Raw genomic sequence first — 24,851 nt, forward strand, 5'->3', positions numbered from 1 at the left:
GATTTCACAGCTTATTCATCATTATATTAAGATTTACAGTTCAGTGACAGTGTCAGCGAACCGTAAAACTTAATATAATAATGAATTAGCTGTGGAATCACTGTAAATGAGTTATAAACAGAACAAAATCATCATTATATTAGCAATGTCATCAATTTCTATCTATATAACCACTAATTCTAAAAAACATCTTATTTGCTGAAATTGTTCTCTATTGAAAATCTGTCACATTTCTCTGTAATTTCTCCCGGATTCTCTGAACCATCTCTATATTATTGTCATCATTTCCTGTCATATCTACATCAACATTTATTTCAGAGAACTTGTGAAGTGATGTTGAAATTTGTGAAGAGTCAGTGTCAATAATTATTCATCATTTGAGAGAGAGAGTTTCAGAGAGATTAGAAGCTATGCATTTGCTCATCTATATCATTGTCAACTTCTGTATAAATCTGGGAATCATTTCACTGATTCTAACTTACTTTTTTATCAAGAATGTCAAGAGTTTCAGTGCTGCTCATAGTCAGAGAATCAACTGAAGTCAGAAGATTGAAGAAGAAAGAGAGAAGAGAATCAACAGCAGTAGCAGAAGTGTCAGTGAGAAGAGTGAGAAGAGAATTATCATTATTATCAAATTTCTTATTGCTGCTGCTGCTGTCACTGACTGTGACTGAATTCTTATCAAGATAATCTACAAGTCTCTGAACATGCTTTATTGTTTCATACATCTCAATGATAATACAGCTAGCTTCAGTATTAATATTATTTATCAAATTTGTGAGATTCTTTATCACTGATTTTTATTCTTCAATATAGCTGACTATCATTCTTAAAAGCTTGTGATACACTTCAAGCTTCATAGTTTCAATATCAAGTTTTGTCTTTTTAATCATGATTTTCTTCTTTTCTGTGACAACTTTTTCCTTTTCAATTTCTAATTTCACTCTTTCAATATTCAACTTAGCCTTCTCAATCTCAATTTTAGCTTTTTCAGCAGCACTGATAATGATATTCAGAGCTTTTAAAGTAATAGTAACACTCTTCATACATTAAGCTTTCACTTTTTATCAGTGAGTTTTGACTTTCTTGATCTGTTTCAAAAGATTCTTCATTAATTTCAACATAGCCTTCTTTATTGTTTCCTTGAAATCATTCAATGTAGAAAGATAAAAGTCATGAATTCAGATCAGATTGTTAACTTATTCTTTTAATTCTTCAGAGATAATCACATGTCTCTTTTTCTCATAATTGTAATTTGTGTAAGACTTTGAGCTTCTCTTCATCTTATCATAAGCAGCATTCAAATGACAGGAAAAAATATACTTAATACAGTGCTCACACATTGTTCATTTGCCAGGCTGCTTTGTCAGAGTATTCAGACAGCTGCTTGTCTCTTTCTCCTGAGCTTTTATAGTGATAGCACAGGTACACTTGAGTATGTTATCAGTTATTTTTACTGTTACTGCTGCTGTTGTTGCTGATGTTACTGATGTTAATATAATGAATGAATTGCTGATGTTCTTGATATACTGTGAATAAGATATCTTTGAAATTAGAACTTTTCTTATTAAAAGCTTTGTATTACAACTGGCAGAATACTAACCTTGCTAGAGATGAGAGAGAGTAGAATGAGCTGGAAATAATCTTCACAGTGTGATATGATTGTAAGAAGAAGAAAGAAAGAAAGAAAGAAAAAGAAGATAGTAAGTTATTCTCTCTATATATGTTGTTAATTCGCCCCGGTGGCTGAATGGTTAATGCGGCCACCCGGTAGCGCCTTGGCGTGGGAAACCAAGGCGCGTGGGTTCGAAACCCGCAGGGGATACATTAAATCCGGAACTCAAGCACCTCAGGTTTCAAATAAATACAGAGGTGTACAAATTGCTTCAATGAATTACTCTATGTTTCTGAGCTGGGAAGTTATTATCACATGTATCTAATTGTCACTTCTTTGTATTTTTCTATGTTCTTGTTATCTTAATATGATCTCAACACCTGTATTTCCTCCTGTATAATCAACACTTGACCTGTATTTAACATCACGCAAGGACTCATCATAAGCTTTACTTGCATATGAGTATAATGAAAGAATAATAATAATAATAATATGTTGTTAATTCATCTTTGTAGATTATCATACAATGAATATGAATACTTTTATATTTCACTCTCATACAATCAGTGCATCTGACAGATTTCATCTATATCTTATTTTCAGAATAAATACTCTCTGCACAGGCTATCACTGAATAAATTACAGCTATTTTGAATACAAAATCATTTCTATTAACTAGAAACATGTGTTTAATACACTGTCAGAAATATATTTACAGAATTCAAGATTTATAAAAAGATTTCTTAGTACAGTGAAATTGATAAATTCTTTACAGTCATGACTATAGAAATTGAAAGATAGAGAATATAGCAACTTTTTTCAGTGAATATCAAGACAAGTATATTCTAATTATGTATATTAAGGTATATATTAATTATTATTATTATTATTCTTCAATTATAGATGTATACAGTCAGAGACTATGATATCTATCTGAGAACTAAAAGTTCTCAGGGTTTTTCCTATATCTATAAAGTTAACTATTATACATTCATCAATTTCAGATATGTAAAATCAGAAAATTTCAGCTCAGAATATAAAAACTGTTTATAAATTGCAGTATTTTAACATCTTCTGATACTTTGAAACTATTTGACATGATAAAAGAAAAGAGAACACAGTCTTAAAGATAGATATATTAAATAGTTACAGAATAAGATCTCTGCAGTTTACATCTTAAGCTATATATATATTTTAATACTCTATATAACTGATCACTGCCTCTGTTCTCTCAGACCTGCTTCAGAAATTATCATTCTCTCTAAAGAGTCATCACTCAGCTAGCTTCTGTAACTAGCTTATTCATAAGTGAAATTCTCACTAAGAATAATATCAGAGCTACTCAATTCTAGTTAAGTCTCTAATCTTTCAGCTGTTAATCTCAGTATTTCAGTCTATCAATTGACTGTCACAGTCTTGCTTACACTAATCACCTATTAAGAGTATCTAGGTCTTATCTCACCTAGGTTCTTACTAGGCTCAGAGTGTTCTAATCAGATAGTTTTTAAATCTTGATTTCTCAGAAGTGAGTGTCTAGAGTGAGAAGAATGAGACCTGGTCAGTTAAGCTTGATAATGATTCACTATTCTACAGATACTCTAGATCTCAATCACTCTAGTACTGATCTAACTTGAAGTGCCTGAGAAGCTGTTAATTCTAAGATCAGTGAGAATTAGCGCCTGAGAACTTCTGAGATGAACATCTTAAGCTTGACAATGATTCACTATAGTGCACCCGGGGGCCCCCGGTACTGTTTTATGACTTAACAGTGGAAGCTGTGGTTAAGATGGCCCTCGCAGAGTAGTATATATTAATTAATTTATACATAAAACTCATGAAAAATTAAATATATTGAATAGAAATAAATTATATTAAAAATCTCTACACTGATCTGTCTTTCACTGAAAGTGTCTCTAAAAATTTAATCTTTTTTCACATCTTCTTCTGCACATCTTTCATCAGACATCTCTTTTTCACTGTCAGAGTATTCTGAATTATCTCAGCAAAGTCATCTCTGATAAGTTACTGATATTCAGAAATGTCACTCATAAGATCTCAGAATGTCAGAATATTTTATTATTATAGTATAGCTGCAGTGAAATTTTCATTTATATCAGTATTATTAAATATTTTAACCTGAGTTGTAAGATTTGCATATATCTTTATTTTTCAGAATCAGTTTCTAGTTTTTCAATTCAAAGTTTTCAATTCAATGTCTTTAACTAATGAATATTCAACTTATATTTCATATATCATTGTTCTTACTCAGAGAATTGATCAAAGTCAATAACTTCTCACACTCAGTAAAAAATGAGAAAGAACTTTTCAGTGATAAATAAATCACAGAAGTATTCAAAGATGATTGATTCTTTATAGCAGTTATGCAATTCAATTACTACTGAACTTTCTCTGCTCTTTGTCTTTTCTCATTGAATATGATTCTATATTAATATATGATTAGCTAAGTTGGTCAGAAAAGTTAAGATTTCTCACTGAAAAGTTGATATTTTCTATCAGTGATTTATTATAACTCATCAGAGGTTTAAGATATTCTGCTGACAGCTCAAGATTTTCACTGACAGCTCAAGATTTCTCATCAGAGACTTGATATATCTCACTGAAAAGTTGAGAATTTTCATTAGAGATTTAAGATATCTCACTAAAAAGCTGCTATTTTTGCTAAAATCTAAATACTGAGTGAGAATACTACTTGTCTTCATTTCTTTTAGAGTTTGAGACTTTCATGTTTTAATCACATTCAGCATCATGATTCTGCTGAATGAAAATATATATGAAGTTTTATTCTTTATTTTTATCACACTTGCAATCATTCAATTCAAATTATCTTTGTTAAAAGAAAGAAAATACATTCACTTTGTCTTCAGATATAGACACTGCTCTGTCAGCTAAATTTCCTTCTTATACATTTCTGTATTCAGATGCTGAGTTCAGTGATACCTTTTTAACAGACTGCTTAATATCAGTGATGAGTTTGACTTCTTCTCATCTGACTGATATTCATCATTGCTATCATTATATTCATTCTATATTCAGATATATCAATATCAGATTTCTTTTGAAATCAGTGATTTGTCTCATTAAATCTATCAGATAAGAGAGTTCAGAGAGATCTAGTAGAGCAGAATTCATAATAATATTCATTTTCAGAATCTTGATAAAACTCTGATAAATTTGTGATATGAATTTTAACAAATTGCAGGAATATAATTTTGAAACAAAGAAAGTAGTTTGATTATTAATATTAAATTAATGTAGATTGTCACTGATTGCAGCTCTTATTAATATATCTCTTTTTAATAATTCAATCTCATCTCTTTATTTTATCAGGACTACTCATTTACTTCATTTATATCTTTTCAACTATGCAACTTTTTTCTATAAATTATATTAGAAAGTAAAATATCATATCTATTTAATCAAAATCTGAAACACTATCTGCTATCTGTCTCTAGATAAGAATTCAGAAATGATTAATCAGAATTTCAATCTCAGAGCCCTCTTTTCTCAGAAACTGCAAATAAAGATTTTATTAAAAGTAATTTTAATAATAATGCTTCTGATAAAGAAGCATTGCTATTTTCAGTAAGTTTATCACTTTTAATATCTCTATTATTATAAAAACTAACATTTTCTAAAGACAGAGTCATATAATGAGAATGCTGCTGATAATATTAAGTATATTAAGTGACTTTTGAAAGCAGCTACTGAGAAGAATATTTTCAAAAATGATGATTAAGAGAATTCTGATGAGTCAGTCACTGATGATATTAAAATATCAGCTGCTGATGTAATTGCTATTACTATTACTAATCAATTTATTGATTCTGATTCAGTAATTAATATATCTTATAAACATAGTAACTTTGAAATGAATTCATTTATTCTGATAATAAGACTCTGAGTCAAAGAGTCAAGTATTTCTCAAAAAAACTACAAATCATTAATACAAATTCTGTATTTATTAAAGAATATATCACTGATAAATCTGCTCTTAGAAGATCTCTCAACTCTGAAAAAGTAATGCAGAGCATAATTTCTGATTTTATCAGTTAAGAAAACCTCAATTTCAATAGTATTATCAATGTAAATACTAACTCTGAGTTCTGCTCAGAAAAATCTCACTGAATTCTTCATGAGATTACTCTACTTTTAAAATCTGATTTTCTTGATATCTGCTCTTCTTAAATCCCCAACTTTTCAGTGACAAATGTATATAGAAATGACAGAAATTGTCAACAATTTCACAGAGTTATGACAATTTCACAGTTGAGAAAGCTCAGTCAAATATTATTCTGATAACTTCATACAATATTTATCAAATAAATCTATTTTTTCTTTCAATTTTATTCAGTATCAGTCTGAAAATCTCAAATGCTTTTATAAACCAGAGTTAAATGATATATTTCATATTGAGAGAGTGTATTTTATCAGACATAATTATTAACATTCAGATATAAGATCTCATATAATAGTTCTGAAAGTTCAAGAAGCTGTTTACTATACTTCACAGACTGTATAAAGATTATTATTCTTGAATTCATTATTTAGTCTCTTTAAAATAATCACAATGAAGAATGAGATGAAATATATCTTAATTACTCAAGTTCTTAATTAACTTAATATTTATATGAATACAGCATTTGAATCAGGTTCTGATCTATCAGTATATAAGAGTCAAGATCAGTATTTTCTTCACTGAGTTATAAGAATTAAAACTGAAGTTATTAAGATATAGTTATATTGCAAATCTTTACTGATTCAGACTGAGTTGAAAATTATGACACATGAATAAGATCTTTTAAAAAGTATATTTTATTCTAATATACAAGTTATTTCTCTATCATATCAATTATTTATTGATGAATTTAATTTATATCAGAACATGTATTAAAGCTTGATGAATTTTTATTTAATTTCTGCACTAAATACTGTTAAGCACTTAAAGTAAAATAATACTTTTATTCTAATCTTTAATCTTTATAATACTAATTTTTCTAACACAGTTACTGCATTATCACATGACTTGTAAGAGGCCTACGCCGAATAGATTAGTATAATATTGATAGATCTTATATAACAAAGAGAAAAATATTAGAGAAGAAAAGAAAGAGAAAGTGTGAAAATCAGCAATCAGAGTAAATATTTATATGCATATGTGATAATGTATGCAGTGAAGCTTCAGAGTGAAAGAATCTATACACATTTGTAGCAGCTGAGGATCAGTGATTGAGAATGACTGAGAATTGAAGTATACATGTTTGAGAATGAAGTGATTAAAATCTGTGAAGTGTAATAAAATAGTCTATATTATTAATCAGGTACAGCTCATCACATTAGTCTCTTCTTTTCAGAAGCAGTTCTTATCAGTCAAGAGCTACTGTTTCAGATAATGCAGAACTCAGAGTTCAGATTGAGTGATTATACTCAACTCATTTCACAAGATATTGTCAGCTGCAGCTGCAGAATCTCTTATCAAGAATATTCTCAATCTCTCACTCAAGCTCATTATCTTCTTCTATGATGCCTGGTGACTGTCAGTCAGAAGTCAGTTGAGAAGAAAATAAGTCAGTGATAGTGCAGTGAAGCAAGCTTGTATAAAAGACATCATGAATCTCTGATAATGTGTCAAGATAATAGTTGTAACTATCTAGAACTTCTATCACTTTATACTTTGTATGACAGTAATTCAGTGTGTAGAATGAGTGTGTGATCTGTATATTCTTAAGATTTAATTATATCAGATCTTCTATCTTATATTGTTCAGTGAAATCTTAGTGAATATTGATTTGATCTTCTTAATTCTGTTTAGTGCTTGTCATGAAGACTTCTGCTCAATCACAGATATCTCAGAGTTTTATTACTATATTATTAATGATCTGAATTGAACTGCAGGAATTCAGTGTGAACTGTGTGATCTCTAGAAGATTTAACACTTTCATGTGATAATCATGTATAAGAAAGAACAGGCTTACATCTATTAAGACAGCATCTCAATCATTAATAGTGATCTCTGTGTGTAGAAGAAGATCATGTCAATCATCTTATAAGTAATTACAGAACTTATAAAGATAATTCTTTACAGTCTGAATTATCTATTCTAATACATTATCAGTCTCAGAGTGATAGATAGTTGACAAACAGTGTATAATCTTAAGAACTTGACAGATTCTTGTTCAGAGAGTACTTATGAATTAACAGCTCTAATCTGATACTATAGATCTTGACAATTCATGTATCTGATAGAATGAGCTTCTTAGAAAAGCTTTAATAACTTGTTCAGTATTCATCTTATTACAGAGTTTCAATATTACACTCTTACTCAATCAGTTTACAATGATCAGAATATTTCTACAGCTCTTACTCTCAGAAAGATTAATAGCAAAGTTAATTATCACATCTCACTAGATTCTATCAGAGATATCAAGTGATTTCAGCAGATCTTTTCTACAGTTCTTTCATAAGATGATAGAGAAATAATAGTTACAGTTTCAGATAAAATGTCTGATACTGTTTGATATCTCAGATCAGTAGAACTCTCAAGAGATTATTCAATACAGTTATTCATAACCTGAATAATTAGTTATATGCAAATCATGCATCTCTTGCATTATCTGAGTGTGTAAGAGTTCAAAGTGAGAGACTCAATATTGTTCACACAACTGTAGAGTGTTATTATCATTGATTGAGCATTCTGAGATGTTGATTCTTATATATGATTCTGAGAGGAATTGAGATGCTTCTTAACATACTGCTTCAGTGAGTGCTTGAAGAAGTTCATTAGTTTGAGCTGTTACATGTCATAATTCATTCAGTGTAGGTTTGAGAGAAGTTGAGATATCAGTGTCAGTAGCAGTTCAGAGAGAGAGTGTTCTAATCAGAGAAGTATGTATAGTATTATAAGTTGTTTCATCTTGATCAACTAATATCTTCAGATCTAGAAGCTAGTATTCTCAGTTCATTCAACAGATGTCTGTTACATCAGAAGGCATATCTTACTCTCATTATAAGAGAGTATCTATCATTAAGTTCTGGCTGCTGAAATGATAGTGTATTATAAAATAAAAGCAGCTTAAGAACTCAGATTATTATATCTGTTATTCAGTGAGTTTATAGATAGTTATAAAGTACTTAAGATTCTTATAATCTGTGATTATCTCAAATTTGAAGATACTTCAGAGTTCAGAGTCTCATTCTTCTAGACAGTGTATAATTATAAGAAGTTTCTTGTTATAGATCTCATAGTTGCATTTAATAAGACTCAGTTTCTTAGACATGAAGATGCATAATTATAAGATATCTTTATTATCATATTGCAATATAGCTCTCTCTATAACATAGTCAGAGAAGTCACCTTTAATAACTGTTTTATAATCAGAGATAAATATTATTAATAGAGAGGTGTTGATGAACATCTTCTTTATCTGTATGAATACAGCTTTAGTGTTTGCTAATCACTGAAATACTGAGTTCTTTCTGATAAGTTCTATAAGTGATCTCATAATATCTGAGAAGTTTTATATAAATCACTGATAGAAGTTAGTAAATCTAATGAAGCTCTATACATCTTTCACAGTATATGAAGCTTCTCATTCAAGAATAGTAAAGACTTTCTTGAGATTCATTTGAATTCTCTTATCAGCTTCTATGATAAAACCTAGATATTTAATACTCTTGACTTTGAAGTCATACTTATCAATATCTATTGATAGTTCTGCTTCTTGTAATCATTGTAATACTCTTTACATGTGTTCTTGATATTCTTTTCTAAACTCATCAGTGAAGATGAGAATATCATTAAGATATATAGATATAAATTTATCAAGGAAATCTCAGAGTACTCAGTTGATATACTTCTGAAATGTACTGAGAACATTGATTAGTTCAAAGAGTGTAACTATTCATTCAAAGAGATCATAATATATTCAGAATGCTGTAAGTCATTCATCTTCTTCAGTGATACAAATTTTATAAAATATGATGATGATATTTAATTTTGTAAATTATTGAGCTTGTCTGATACAAGCTAGAGTTTCATTGATAAGAGATAAAGAATAGTAGTTCTTCTTGATTAATCTATTCAATTCTTAATAGTTCACACAGAATTGAAGTTCTTCATCTGATTTCTTTACAAAGAGAATAGAAGCTGCAGTGAAAGAGTTACTAATATGTATAAATCTCTTATTCAATAGATTATTAAGTGTCTTCTAAAGAAGAAAAAGTTCATCTCAAGACATGTTATAAAGAAGATCTTATAATGACTCAGAGTTCTTATCATTCTTCTTTTCTAACTTAATACTGTGATCTACTTCTGAGCCTTGTAAGAGAGATATATTTATAGTATTGTCTTATTGAAAGACATCTCAGTATTTGTAATATTATTGAGAGAGTTTTATTCAAGAATCTATTGTTGTAATGCAGAATAACTTTTCTAGAGCCTTTTTAATATCAGTCAGACTGATGAAATAGATTGATATATAATTCTGCTATCAGTGATTCTTTCAGCAACTTCTTTTTCTGAGCATTTCATAGATATTGACAGAGATCTGTATCAGATTCATAGTCTTGTGAATGTTATTCTCATGAACTCTATTATTGTTAGAGAATATTAAACTCCTGTTTTAAGCATTTAATAAGATGCCTTGTTCAGATAGCCAGGCAAGTTCTAACATAAGATTATAATCAAGATTATCAACTTCATATACATAGATGTCTTCACACTGATGTTCTCTGATATCTATGTTTAGTTTCATTATATAATAAGTGCAAACATCTTTTGAATCATTGAATTCTGCAAGAAGTCAGAGTTTTAATAAGAGAATACACTGAAGATTATAATATCTTACAACTGAAAATTTAATCATTGCATATTGACATAGACTGCTGTCTATCATAGCTTTCATATTATACATGTTATTAATCACAGTATATACAAGAATTGCATTCATTATCATTTTCTCTTTAAATTGTTGTTATTTGATCTCTTCAAGCTTCTGTTTATAAATTTGAACAGAAGATAATCTTTTCTCTGTTTTATTAAGACATTCTCATAGTTATCTTCTGAATCTTTCTTCACTGTAATATGATTGATGTGAATAGATGCTGATTCATTCTTTGAATAAGAAGACACTGATCTTTCTCTTGATTAAGAAAATACTGATCTTTTTCTTGAGTGTGAAGACACATAGATTAATTAGCAGTTGAAAGTGATGTATTCTAATTGATTACAGTTGATGTATACTTCATATTAATATTGATCAGTGACTTTCTCAGAAGTGATTTCAGAAACTTAAAAGTCTATTTGAATAGTGAAAACTCTTGCTTATATATAGACATTTAAATCTATTCAGTTCATAGCATCTGCATCATTGCTGTTCTTTAGTGCAGATGTATAAGTGACTGAAGTGTAACATCTTCTATCACTGTTCTGTATACTCTTGAGCTTGATAAGACAGTCATTCAATATCTGAAGCTGTGTGTAGAAATCTTCATAAGTCTGATCTTCATCTATGCTTACAAGAGTCTGTAAGAGTTCAAAAGTTAATATCTTCTTAAGTATACTAATCTTTATTCAATTCTTTCAAGATTGATCACCTACTTCTAGAACCTTGATGTTAAAGTCAGAGATGAATGTTGTAAGAGAAGTATTTCTCTATCAGATACTCTGTAATCAATCTAATACTTTCTGTTGTATAGCAGTGTCTCAGAACAGAATATCAAGATATTTAATAATATTATCAGATGTTTACAATGCTGGTTTACATACTTTTATTCATAAATGAAACTTTTGTTTTGTGCAATTCTTCAATTATTCATTGATATATCAATCTTGATTAATTAATGAACTGATAACATCTTCATCTATACTCAGTTTCACAAGCATTTTCATTCTTTATAATAAGTAGAGAGTGAGATTGAAAGTATTAAAATATACAGAAGTATCTAAGTGTTCTTTTAACACTTTTGTATTTGATTCTGTAGGTATTGAAATTGTCTGTACAGAGGTTTCTTATTAAGATAATTATTAGATTTCTTCATATTAGTGTTATTAAGTTGCATGCATATCAGCTATTTATTGTTATTATAATTTTAACATTGTCTGAAGTTACTGTAATATCACTTCTATACTCATATTCAAGAGTTCTTTCATATTGTTGTTAGACATGTCATTCATTGAGTGTATAATATCTGTGAAATCTTGAAGAAGTGTAATTATATAAATATCTTATATATCTGAGTATCAGAACTCACAGATCTTTCACTGATATTCTCTTATAAGATCTTATTACAGAGTCAGAGTAACTGATAAGTAAGCTTTTATTTAAGAACTCAGTGTCTGCTTAACTGTGTTTCTCTTTTTTATGTGTTATTACATGTTCAGATATCTCTCAATAAATAATCATTTCTAATGAGAAGACAGTGCATGAATAATTATTTCTAATAAGAAGATAATGAATGTTTTTCTAGTGTAAGAGATCTACACTGAATAGATTAATATAATATTGATAGATTTTATATAACAAAGAGAAAAACATTAGAGAAGAAAAGAAAGAGAAAGTATGAAAATCAGTGATCAGAGTGAATATTTATACACATATGTAATAATATACACAGTGAAGCTTCAGAGCGGAAGAATCTATACGCGTTTATAGTGACTGAGAATCAGTGATCAAGAATGGCTGAAAATCAGAGTGTACATGTTCAAGAATGAAGTGATTGAAATCTGTAAAGTGTAACAGAATAGTCTATATCATTGATTGAGTGCAGCCTGTTACATGACTTATCTATATTGAATTATAAGAGAGTTATGATGAATATTAATGAAAAAAAGATAAGAGTGATTACATCTTATATTATATTTCTTAAAGATATATCACAGTAAAATAGTAATATAGAGATTAAAGAATTAATAGTAAGAAGATTATACTGAAGCTGCTTTATTAATAATAAGAATTAATCAAATCTGAACTATAATCTATATAATAATAGTTAATTTCACTATTATATATAACATCTTCAGACTAAACTGAATGACCTGTTAAATCTCACATATAGAGATTGAATATATCAAGAGTAAGAAATAATATCACAGATTATATCTCTTTTTCAGATATATTTAAGTTTGAATTTAATCTCTTTTTTCTCATCTGATTCATATCATAGTGAGTTCACTGATATATCAGAGATTTCATACTTATTACTAATCAGTACTGTCTTATTACTGTATAATTAGCTAGAATACTTTTAAATATTACAGATATTTTCTTTTTCTCACAGTTAAAATTATCTACAGTCACTGATTACTCATCTCAAGAAGTATTAACTTTAAGAATATACTCAAGCTTCAATCATTATATCTCTTATCTTGCAGTGTAAGCTTAAAGAGAAATGACTTATTATTATTATTATTATTATTATTCTTCCATTATACTCATATGCAAGCGGAGCTTATGATGAGTCCTTGCGTGATGTTAAATACAGGTCAAGTGTTGGTTATACAGGAGGAAATACAGGTGTTGAGACCACGCCAAGATAACAAGAACATAGGAAAATACAAAGAAGTGACAATTAGATACATGCGATAATAACTTCTCAGCTCAGGAACATAGAGTGATTCATTGAAGTGATTTGTACACCTCTGTATTTATTAGAAACCTGAGGTGCTTGAGTTCTGGATTTAATGTATCCCCTGCGGGTTTCGAACTCACGCGCCTTGGTTTCCCACGCCAAGGCGCTACCGGGTGGCCGCATTAACCATTCGGCCACTGGGGAAGAGAAATGACTTAATTTAGTAATTAAGCAGATTATTTCTGTAGTATTTTCAGCATTAAATCAATCATCTATTGATCTTATTATTCAGATATATATAGTTATTATAAGAAATAATAGTCTATTAATATCTCAATTATTAAGAGAAAATGATTCTGAAGTAACTTATTAAATTATACTAAGAGTTTACTAATAACTATAATTTCTTATTGAAGCAGCAGTCAGAGTAGTGATAATATTTAAGTTATCTCAAGCTGATTTAGTTATTAATTATCAGTCATTCTCTGCTTTAACTATAAGTACTGTCATCACACATATCAGTAATTATACAAAAAAAGTAAAGTTTATATAATATATGAAGAAACAGCTGAATATATATATTAATTTATACTATATTAAGCAGATTAAAGAATATACAGTATTCAATAACTATAATATTCTAATAGAAAAGAATAAGTATCAGAACTATAAGAATTTAGTGCAGTAAATAAATTATTAAGATATAAAAAAAACACTACTCTTATAAAAGAGCTTTCACTGAACTTTATAACTAGTATTAAGAGATTTCTTTGACAGCTCTGATATACATCTAATACAGAAGATTTAAGATTTATATACAGTTTATTCAGCACTGTTTAATAATCTACTGAGAATAAATAAAGAAGCTGAAGATAAGAATGATGATTTATTAAACTACTCTATTAAATTAAAGTTAATAAAAGATTATATTACTTTGAAGATTTTTAATTATCTATTATTAAATAAGATATCAGAGAAAGTTAGTATATAATTTATAAATCTCTTCAAGCTTGAATTACTTTATTCATTTCTTAATAAGCTATAAGAATTCTATAACACTGATTGAAATAAGCTCTTAGTTTTGAAATCAGATTATCATTTAATACTTTTCTATAATAAGTTAACATTCTCAGTTCAGTATATCTATTCAATTAATTAATTAATTAATCAGTTATTAACTTATTAATGTGAAAGGTGTAAAGCTTGTGTGATTGAAAGGTTGCTAGCTTGTGAAAAGTTATATGATGGAAGGATTAGTAAGCCAGATCACATGACCTGACACTCTCACTTACCAGAGTAACTATATATAATGCTATATACAAAATTCGCCTTCAAATCAGGTACAGGTACAAAAAATGACTGGAAAATGTGAAGTAATGAAAAATCAGTTATAATATACATCATTTTTTATTCCTCTATCTTTCTATCTTCTTTATATTCTCTTTTCAACATGTATATTTTAATGTTTCAAGTGATTTAGTAAGCTCATTCACTGTGTTCTCAGTAGATGAAACATATTGAATAGATATCTCATTCTTGCAGACAAGATTCTGAAGAATGTGAAAATAAACCTCTATATGCTTCAAGTGGCATGAAATTGCTTCAGAAGAGAATAGCTCTATGACAGACTTATTATCAGCATGAATTGTATAAGTCAGATCATTGACTGTGATGAGAATAAAGTGATCATCAGTATTCAGATTGTTGAGATGAAATGAAATGAATTCAGTGTCTTCTAGAAGCTCTCAGAGACAGATAAGCTCATATACGGCCTTGAAGAATGCAATATATTCGGCCTCTGTTGATGACTTGAAGACCTCTGTTTATCAGTAGCTCTGTCATGCAACGGGACCACCTGCCATGTAGATGATATAACCAGTGGTTGAATGAGATTCTGAATTTCTACCAGCTCAATCAGCATCTGCATATACTACAGATTCAATTTCAGCACCTCTGTGATAGATTATACTCTCATTGATTGAACTCTGTAGATATCAGAGTGTACACTTATATACAGCTCAGTTCTTTGATGTAGGCTGAGAGCTGAATTATTCAAGAAATTCTGCAGTGAAACTCATATCAGAATGTGTATTGAATGCCAGATATTGCAGAGATCTGATATCAGATTGATAGAACTGTAGAATAAATTCTGCTGTGTATGCAATCAGTTTCTTATCATCATTCATAAAATCAATATTCTTCTTCATAGAAGTGAATGTAGAATGACAGTCATTCATTGAGAACTTCTTCAGAAGATTTCTTATAAAGAGAGATTGAAATAATATCAATGAAGTTAAATCTCTATCAATCTTCATTTCTAGATAGTGATTGAAATTCTCTATATTCTTGATCTTGTAATTAGCAGTGATTTCAGCTTTGACCCAGTTCAGATCTTTGATTTTCAGGCTGTAGAGAAGAACATTATTCACATAGATAATTATATAGACCTATCTTTTATCATGAATAAATAGTTCAGCATTATAGAGACTGACATGAAAGCCTGAGTGTAATAGCATCTTTTGCAGCTTCTCATATCATAAGAGTACTGCTTGCTTAAGACTGTAGAGTCTCTGTATCAACTCATATACAAGATTATCACAGTCTTCATGAAATCCTGTGAGTTAATTCATATATATCTGTTTATCAGCAGGCAGTTGAGCATTTAAAAAGACAGTCATCATATCAATCTACAGAACATATCATTCCCAGGATGCTGAGATCATCATAAGAGCTTGTGAGATGAATGCAGAGATGATGAGTGCAAAGATTCTTGAGTAATTGACTTTCTTCTATTGAAAATTTCTGCAGATAACTCAGCAGGCCTTATAGCAGATAACATTACTTATATTATTGAACTTTTTATCAAATACTCATTGACTGCAGAGAACACTCATTTATAATATTCTCTCAATCAGTTGTCAGATCTCTATCTGTTTCAAACAGTTAATCTCTTTAACACAGGTCTTATAATAATACTTTCATTTCATAAAAGCTTTAATGTATGTGAGGTTTTTCAGAATTGAAAGTGCAGCAATCTCAGAATTGATGAATAGATCTTTAAGACTGTTTCTCACTGAATCTTCCCTCACTGTAGTAATATTTCTTATAGATGTTGAAGAATCATCTGATTCAACTGTGAATTCTGAGAAGTTCAGTGTATTCTGCACTAAAAAGATAGATATTCTTGCAGAGATATCATGATCAATTCATCAATTATTAGTGAGTATAAGAAATAATGAACACTCAGATCAGATTTTCTCATTAATGAACAGATTATCTATTGATTAATCAGAAATCACTGCAATCTCTTAACAGACTGCAGTGAGTAGACCTGATGTCACTGAAGAAATCACTGCAGCTGCTTTACAGACTGTATTGAGTAGAATCTTCAGATTGTGTATTATCAGTATCAATGAATTAGCAAGATGAAGGTTCTTCTGAAAGATGATATCTTTTGATATGTATAAACACCTGTTGAAGGGGTTTATCAATCTATAATTGATAAAATCATCATAATTCACAAAAATCAACTCTTTGAAATGAGAAGTCATCTTATTGATGAGCTTGAGAACTATCTTCAAGAATGCTTTACAACCTCATCAGTGAATGCCATGTGCAGAGAGTAGAGCTTCAAGTCAGACCTTATACAGTATAATCAGCTTTGTATTTTCAGAGCTCTTATACAATATTGTTGAGATTGATATAAGATTAAGCAGCTCTGTGACTGTAATAACTATCTCATCTCACATCTTTTTCAGAGCTGAAGAGTCTATTAATAGTGATTAGAACTTCTCAATAATAAAACTGATTGATTGTTCAGATACTTCATCTTACTATAAAGTATAAGAGAAAGTTGACTCTTATTTTATATCTTCACTGAGCATATATGTCATGACTGCATTTGAATTCAATTCTTCACAATCTGAGTGAATGATTGTAATGCTACATCTTAGCAGATTCTTGATGAATTAATTAAAGATCTGTAGATATCTCAATGTCTCATTCTTGCATTTCAATAGAAATATTCATCTTATATAAGTGATATCATCTGTTATCATCATTGCAAGCTTCTTGCCAGTGTAAGATGATATATCATTCTCAGTTTCAAGAGTCTCATCATCACTGAAGATATTCACTCAAACCTTCAAGGCCTTGCAGATGACATGATATGGTGTGAAATTCTTGTAGAAAGTATGTTTCTGTTTAGACTTAATATATATAACACAGAACAATAATTTCTTCAGACTGATAATGATAATATCAAATTGTAGATCTCTGATCATTTTTAATATACTATTTTTACTAATATGATCAAGTCAACAATACTACTCATCTATCAAAAGCTGTTTCAGAAGAACTGCAGATAATTAAGATGAAGATAAGATAATAAAGAAATCAGTATCTGAATTCTTAGAGTTGATTAACTATTCAATCTTCTCATGACTGAAAGATCTCAAAGATTCTGTATTTGAATTATAATCTGTTGAGATTGTCTTTGATTTCAGAACAGTCACATATGTCACTACTTTATACATTGAGTCATTTATTATCTCATGAAATGTCAGTGAGCTGTTGAATAGAATATAAATATTATTGTGAGACAGATTGATGTAGAAGATATCACTGTTAATAGATAATAGAAACTCAAAGTAGTTCTCAGTATTAACTTATATATTACAGTAAATATAGCTCTGACATTTCATAAGCTCAGCAGAGATCAGATTTGTGAATAGTTCTGATACATAGTATATATGATTGAATTCTATCAATCTTTCACTTACTAAGATGAATACAGTGCTGACACTCTGAATCTTTATAATGATCTTATTAATCACTTAAACTATTGAATTATTGATTATTATAAGTTCTGAAAATCATGATCTATCACTCACTATATGACATTCAGCATCACTATCTCATATAGTGAGAGAATTCTTGTGAGATTTCACAAAACAGACTGATATATTGATAATCTCTGTGAGATTTGTCATCTGATAGATCTCTGATTCATTTATAATAAATAGTTGAGTTCTACTCTTACTATTATTCTTTTTCTTCTTTTCTTTTAATTTCTTTATTCTTGCAGTATTATTTATTCTTCAATTATTCAGAGCACTGTCTGAATTGATCAATTAACAGATATTAAAGTGAGATCTCTCACATTCAGAATATGTAGATGAATTTCTCAATTCTTGATGATTTTAAGAGTCTTCTTATGTACTGTCACAATCATATTCAGTACAGTCTTCATAGATCAGATTCAATGTATTGTTACTAATAGTCAGTATGACTGTTATAGTCATTATAACTGTTGTAGCTGTTGTAACTGAGTTAACTGCAGAATCTATATTCTACAGATTCTTTTTATCTTTTAAAGAATCAAGCTATAAACAGATTTTCTTCATAAGAAGATTAACATTCAATATCACAGCTGTGAATTTGAAATTCTGTATCTTCTCTATCTTCTTCTGAATGTAATTTCTTCAATTATTGAGTAGAACTTAGTAGAAGATATTAAATATTTATGCATCTAAGAGAGAAGTATTCAATATCTTCAATTTCATAATAATGAACTGAAACTTATCAAAGAATGTGTGTAGATTGATGACCTGTATATTACTAAGAGACATGAATTTCAGAACTATCTCACAGTGTAACTGTGTTTTAAGAACAGAGTATTTCTATTTAATTACATTTCATAGAGTATAAGTAATTCAATTTTCATCATACTTGAAGAAACATGGTCTGATATCTGCATTTAAGAAGTTCAAGATGAATGTATAAAGTCATCAGTTTCTGATGTCTTAGAATGATGCTCATTCATCATCTCTTTATAGAGAGTTCTGAATCTGTTATTTCTCTATCATATATTAACACTGTGCATCAACCAGTTTCAATTTCATGAAGATACTTTATATAATGTAATTGAATGTATCAGTTAGACTGTTTAATCTCACAGTATTCTTGACATCTTTCTTGAATTGAGAGATTATCTTATTAACACAGCTATTCAGTTTATAAAGATTGAATTTCAATCTTTCACTGAGATTAGAATTTCATATAACTGTACAGACTGTAAATATAATGATAGAATAATTATTAACATTCTGTGATTAATCTGTAGAGAATCTCTGTTGATGAAGTTTTTTCAGTTATAGTTTAAGTTCTAAAACTCTTTACTTTCTCTTATTCATCTCAAGTATTATCTTAAGATACTTCATCTGTTGATCTGATATTATCTCACTTAAACAGTAGATATCTGAGTATTCATTATTCTTAATAAGAGAATCAGCTTCATCAAGCTGTTGAGTAGATCAGAGAGTCAGCCTGACTGTGTCAGAAGCTGTATTTAAATCAGCTTTGAATCAAGAGAGTGTTTCAGAGTATTTATTAATAAAGCTTTCAAAAGCTTCAGAAGAATGTTCACTGACAGAGTATAAGTATAAAGAATTATCATCATCAACTGCAACTGATTCAGTGAAAAGAATGCAAGATTGTAAACATGTATATAAGTGAAATTATGTTGAATCTATTATCTTGATATTCATTTATTGAATTCTTATCAATATCATTCTCTTTTCTTACTTTTTTGCAAATGTAATGTGTTTTCTGCAAGTCTCTTTTTTTAAGCAAGCAGTAGTATTATTAATCATCAAGATCTCAAACACATCAATACTTATAGAATAAGATGATTTTAACTTCTGATGAGTGTATTGAATGAAGCAGTAGTTCAAATAATAAGTATATTGACAAGAAATCTCAAATTGACAGTGATTTTGCACAAAACAGGTCTCATAACCTGTGAAAGATGTAAAGCTTGTGTGATTGAAAGATTACTAGCTTGTGAAAAGTTGTATGATGAAAGGATTAGTAAGCCAGATCACGTGACCTGATAATTAATATATAAATTAGAAATTATATTCACTGAATCTCTCTTATGAAAGAAAATATCATTCAATATTAAAGAATAAAGCTTGATTAAATTATAATTATATTTATTTATAAAATAAGAGAAATTAAGTGAATTTTCTTTATACTTATTTCTCTATATTATATTATATATAACTATCTACTGAATCTACTAATTTTATAAGAGAATTCTAATAATTACACTATTATCAGACTATTAATAATTTAAAAGACAGTATTATATAATATTTTAATATAGAATAGTGATAAAAATAATAATTATTTAATATATAAGTCTTAAGTAATAAGATATTTATATTATAATTAAAATATCTTATTTCTTTAAATAGATAGTTAATAAATAGCAGCTGAGTAATAGATAACTAGCTTAATAGTATATTAATTTCACTAATAGAATAGTATATAGTATCTTATAATATCTTAGTAGTATTCTGATAATAATATCTATTAATTATATAATTACTGAGTAGTATTATAATGATGTTAGAAAGTTCTGTACTATCTCAACATTATCTTGACATTTAATATTCAGTGATGTATCACTGAATATAATGATGGAACATGTGTTATGATCAGTGACATGTGACACAGGTGGAATGGTGGATCCACGGTGTAATCACCGTAAATTAACCCTACGTTCTTCCCGTATGGCATGCTCGGGTCCCCACGTGATCTATCGCCCAATGTAACTTAGCGGCCCGACAATTTCTTCCAAGCTGCCAATTTCTCTTCCGCCGTTCAATTGAATCAATTGAATGAATATTTTGGTGTCTCCGTGCCCGTCTTCATCGCCCTTTCGTACCTCAAACCTATATATAATTTCCCTCTCTCCTCGCCTCTCCCCGGCTCAATCCCTCACTGCATCGGATTCTGCCATGTCTCCTGGCTGTTGATCGTTGTTCTCGCGTGGATCTCCCTTAACCGTGAGGACCCAATCCAAGAACACCCTGGGTCTTCTCCAATTCTTTTCTGCCAACATATATCCTCTATATCTTTTCCGTTTTTCTCTCACAATGGCTTGTCCTGTCACATATTCCCGGCGCAATGTCTTGATGCTACCGTTCTTGCTCCCATCGTGGTCGGAATCAGCCACCTCCGCCCTGGTATGCCGGAGATATCAGTCAACTTTCCGTCGACTGAAGCAACGCCTACGCGTGAAACCTGACGCTTCATTCAGCCCTCTCCCTCCCAATTCTCCCGAACGCATCATCTACAATCCTCCCTCCAGTGCTCCCTCAGTCTACCACACTCCTACCAAATTCCTACCACCAAATGATGTCCGCCGGAAACTGCGAGCTGCTTCATTCCCCGGAGACCCACTGCAACAACAGCAGCAACAGCACTCACGACTCCCGCTGGTTTTGCGACATAAGAGTCAAACCAAAAACATCCTGGGCGAACAGGAGATCGCGGAAATGCGCCAACTACGGCTAGAAGACCCCATGAAGTGGAGCAGATATGCGCTGGCTCAGAGATTCGGATGCAGCTCCCATTTTGTCATGCAGGTGTGCGATGCCGGCCCGCAGAAGAAGGCCATCCAGCAACAGGTCCTCGAGGCTATCAAGTCGCGCTGGGGCAAGAAGCGAACAATTGCTAGGGAGGACAGACAATTGCGAAAAGAGCTATGGGCTAGGGATCAATAATCTATTTATTCATATCTTTTTATACCTCAACTTGATCGGCATCATCGGCATTATCTTTCGTGGAGGACCTGATTACTTCTAGGGGTGGGGTGGAGATGAGATGTAATGCTAACGGCGGGCCGGGAAAACACACCCCTGCTCTTCCGACTGCGCTGGTTTGCGGCCCAATCCCTCTCTGACCGGGTGGTTGCGGGTGACGAAGAAGAAAGGAAGAGGAGGACAAGGAGGACAAGGACTGGCCTCAATTGTAGAAACTATCACTGTACTATTTTTCCATTTCCATTTCCATTTCCTATTGTTGCTGTTAGATTACCTGTATTTTCTTATGCTCTGTACAGTATATACCTATATTCTACTATCAATGCATAAAAATAGAACCTTTTGACAAAAGTGTTAATCCATTGCTCTAAAAACGCGACATGCTTGGTAATATCCATATAAAGATTCGGGAGATCGAAAAAAGGAAAAAGAAGGAAAGAAAAAAAGGAAAAAAAAGAAAAGAAAAACAGATAAAACCCATCTTGACGCTACTCGCCCGACGCAAACATTTCATAAGAGGAAACTAAAATAACTCCCGAGAGAAAGAAAGAAAGAAAGAAAGAAAAATTCAAAATCAAGACCCACGGATGTTTTTTTCTCCCCGTCCGCAATTCGCAGCAATCCGTCGCCCAGCCTTGCCGTATCTACCCAGCTTCTCCTCCACGCCAAATGCTCCCCGCCTCGCTTCCCCTCAGTCGCATCGCAGCATTGCTCCCCCCCGTCAGACACTGTACCGCGCAATTGTCCCGGAGATATTTCAGTCTTAATCGATCCCTCTCGTCCCCGTCCTCGTCCTCCTCCTTTACTTCATCCTCGTCTTCATTCCCCGCCGCACCGCGCTCCTACAGTCGTCGTTCCATCATCCAACAGCAACCTGCCCCGCTCACTGCAAGAATATACAAGAGAACATTCTACGCAAATATCGACGATCCCAAGATGGCGCCTCAGCTGGAACCGTTTTTCAAGGAGTGAGTTGTGGAAATAGACCATTTTTATATTTGTCACCGAATTCATAGACGCATGGAGGGTATATATATATATATGGTTTGCTGATATCAAGGCGTCTATTGTCGTTATGCGTAGGGTCGATAACCTCCAGGACCACTTCATTGATCGTATGTGTCATACTCCAATTCCTAGAAATGATTTGCTACGCAGTAGCCCTAGCTTTGGATAATTGCTAAATTGTCCCTATTATGATATATAGGCCTGAGGAAAGCAGTTGCTATCCCATCAATTTCTGCCCAGGATGAGAACAGAGGGGATGTGGTCAAAGTACGTTCATAAACCAACCATTATCAATACATCCCGGCGTAATCCTCAAAAGAACTACATTTCTGATTACCTTATTACCTTAGATGGGAGACTTCCTTGTCGACGAACTGAAGCGCCTTGGAGCTGAAGTTGAGAAGCGTCCACTAGGAAAGGAGCCTGGACGGGAACATCTGGACCTGCCCCCAGTCATCCTTGCCCGCTACGGCAACGACAAGAACAAGCGGACCATTCTTGTCTATGGTCATTACGACGTGCAGCCTGCCCTGCTCGAGGATGGCTGGAACTCGGAACCATTCACGCTCACAATCGATGAGAAGGGCAGGATGTTCGGCCGCGGCAGCACGGATGACAAAGGCCCCGTCCTGGGCTGGCTAAACGTCATTGAAGCGCACCAGAAGGCCGGTGTTGATTTCCCCGTCAACCTGCTCTGCTGTTTTGAGGGCATGGAGGAGTACGGCTCCCTGGGGCTCGAGGAGTTCGTGAAAGCTGAGAGCAAGGCGTATTTCAAAGATACTGATGCCGTATGCATTTCGGACAACTACTGGCTGGGTACTGAGAAGCCATGCCTTACCTACGGACTGCGCGGCTGCAATTACTACTCTCTCACCATCTCCGGCCCGGGACAGGACTTGCACAGCGGCGTCTTTGGCGGCACGGCCCATGAGCCCATGACGGATCTGGTCAATCTCCTTTCCAAGCTGGTGGACGCTCAAGGCAACATCCTGATCCCAGGCATAAACGAGCTCGTCGCCCCAGTCTCCGAGGATGAGAAGAGTCTGTACACCAACATCAGTTTCTCCATGGATAACCTGCACGAGTCTCTTGGCAGCACCACCTCCATCTTCTCAGACAAGGAACCCACCCTGATGAGACGATGGCGGTACCCATCTCTCTCCATCCACGGCGTGGAAGGCGCCTATTCCGCCCCCGGCGCCAAGACAGTCATCCCCGCGAAAGTTATTGGAAAGTTCTCCATCCGCACCGTGCCCAATATGGAGAGCGAGGATGTGAACCGGTTGGTGTTTGATTATATCAAGGCCGAGTTTGCCAAGTTGAACAGCAAGAATACGATGGATTGCTCGCTGCAGCATGACGGGAAATGGTGGGTCGCTAGCCCCAAGCATTGGAACTTCCAGGCTGCGAGTAAGGCGGTTAAGCAGGTGTTTGGTGTTGAGCCGGATATGACGAGGGAGGGTGGAAGGTATGTTATTTATTCTTCTCGTTTCCTTTATTTTCTTATTTTTGCGCGGGAATAAATTTCTAACCAACGGTAAACCAATAGCATCCCCATCACCCTGACCTTTGAAGAAGCCACGGGCAAGAACGTTCTTTTGTTGCCCATGGGCAGCTCCACGGATGCCGCACATTCCACCAACGAGAAGCTGGACACGCGCAACTATATTGAGGGTACCAAACTGATGGGTGCCTATTTACACTATGTTGCTGAGGAGCCTGCTACGGCGTAAACAGACAGACAATCCTTTTGGTTTATCTTATTGTCCTGATACACTGTGTTTTCGTGGATGCGAGGGATGTGGGGGTGGCTTTTATTGTCCAGGTAGTTTTAATTTTGAACTTCAGCATTGTAGATGTTTGTATAGCTACATAAGTTAGTTAAGATGTTATCTATTAACATGATCCGAGTTACATAACATGACCGCCTGGTTAATTATCTTATTACATTCTACCCTCACGACAGAGGATGGAGTGCCAGTCTTCGATTGTCCAAACCTTGTAGTTACAGGGGCTCCTGTTTCCCCAAA

The 24,851-nt window shown here is 32.2% G+C and overlaps 3 protein-coding genes and 1 pseudogene across 4 annotated transcripts; 3 read left to right on the forward strand and 1 right to left on the reverse strand.

Moving 5' to 3' along the window:
• Positions 1-800: 800 nt before the first annotated feature.
• Positions 801-1,046, reverse strand: BDBG_05078 (uncharacterized protein; the record flags this gene model as incomplete). Its single annotated transcript, XM_031721973.1, has 1 exon — positions 801-1,046. One exon carries the CDS (start codon positions 1,044-1,046, stop codon positions 801-803), a length of 246 nt encoding a protein of 81 aa, XP_031578734.1.
• A 690-nt stretch (positions 1,047-1,736) lies between these two features.
• Positions 1,737-1,825, forward strand: BDBG_17188 (annotated as a pseudogene). Its single transcript has one exon. The product of its transcript is annotated as a tRNA-OTHER (tRNA).
• Positions 1,826-21,144: 19,319 nt separating this feature from the next.
• BDBG_05079 (mitochondrial 54S ribosomal protein YmL20) lies at positions 21,145-21,774 on the forward strand (the record flags this gene model as incomplete). The annotated part of the gene is made up of 1 exon (XM_002624264.1): positions 21,145-21,774. One exon carries the CDS (start codon positions 21,145-21,147, stop codon positions 21,772-21,774), a length of 630 nt encoding a protein of 209 aa, XP_002624310.1.
• Positions 21,775-22,350: 576 nt separating this feature from the next.
• BDBG_05080 (cytosolic nonspecific dipeptidase) lies at positions 22,351-24,804 on the forward strand. Its single transcript, XM_002624265.2, has 5 exons — positions 22,351-22,781; positions 22,897-22,928; positions 23,021-23,088; positions 23,172-24,289; positions 24,371-24,804. The coding sequence occupies exons 1-5, from the start codon at positions 22,483-22,485 to the stop codon at positions 24,552-24,554; spliced, it is 1,701 nt and encodes a 566-aa protein (XP_002624311.2). The 5' UTR covers positions 22,351-22,482; the 3' UTR covers positions 24,555-24,804.
• The last annotated feature ends 47 nt before the right edge of the window (positions 24,805-24,851 follow it).

This window comes from Blastomyces gilchristii (genome assembly GCF_000003855.2).
Source record: "Blastomyces gilchristii SLH14081 genomic scaffold supercont1.10, whole genome shotgun sequence".
Taxonomy (NCBI): domain Eukaryota; kingdom Fungi; phylum Ascomycota; class Eurotiomycetes; order Onygenales; family Ajellomycetaceae; genus Blastomyces; species Blastomyces gilchristii.

Excerpts from the sequence above, each read along its gene's own strand:
- BDBG_05080 (XM_002624265.2), top strand. The coding sequence starts at position 22,483 with ATGCTCCCCGCCTCGCTTCCCCTCAGTCGCATCGCAGCATTGCTCCCC. Across the intron at positions 22,782-22,896 it reads CTGGAACCGTTTTTCAAGGA|GGTCGATAACCTCCAGGACC; the intron begins GTGAGTTGTGGA and ends CGTTATGCGTAG. Across the intron at positions 22,929-23,020 it reads CCAGGACCACTTCATTGATC|GCCTGAGGAAAGCAGTTGCT; the intron begins GTATGTGTCATA and ends TATGATATATAG.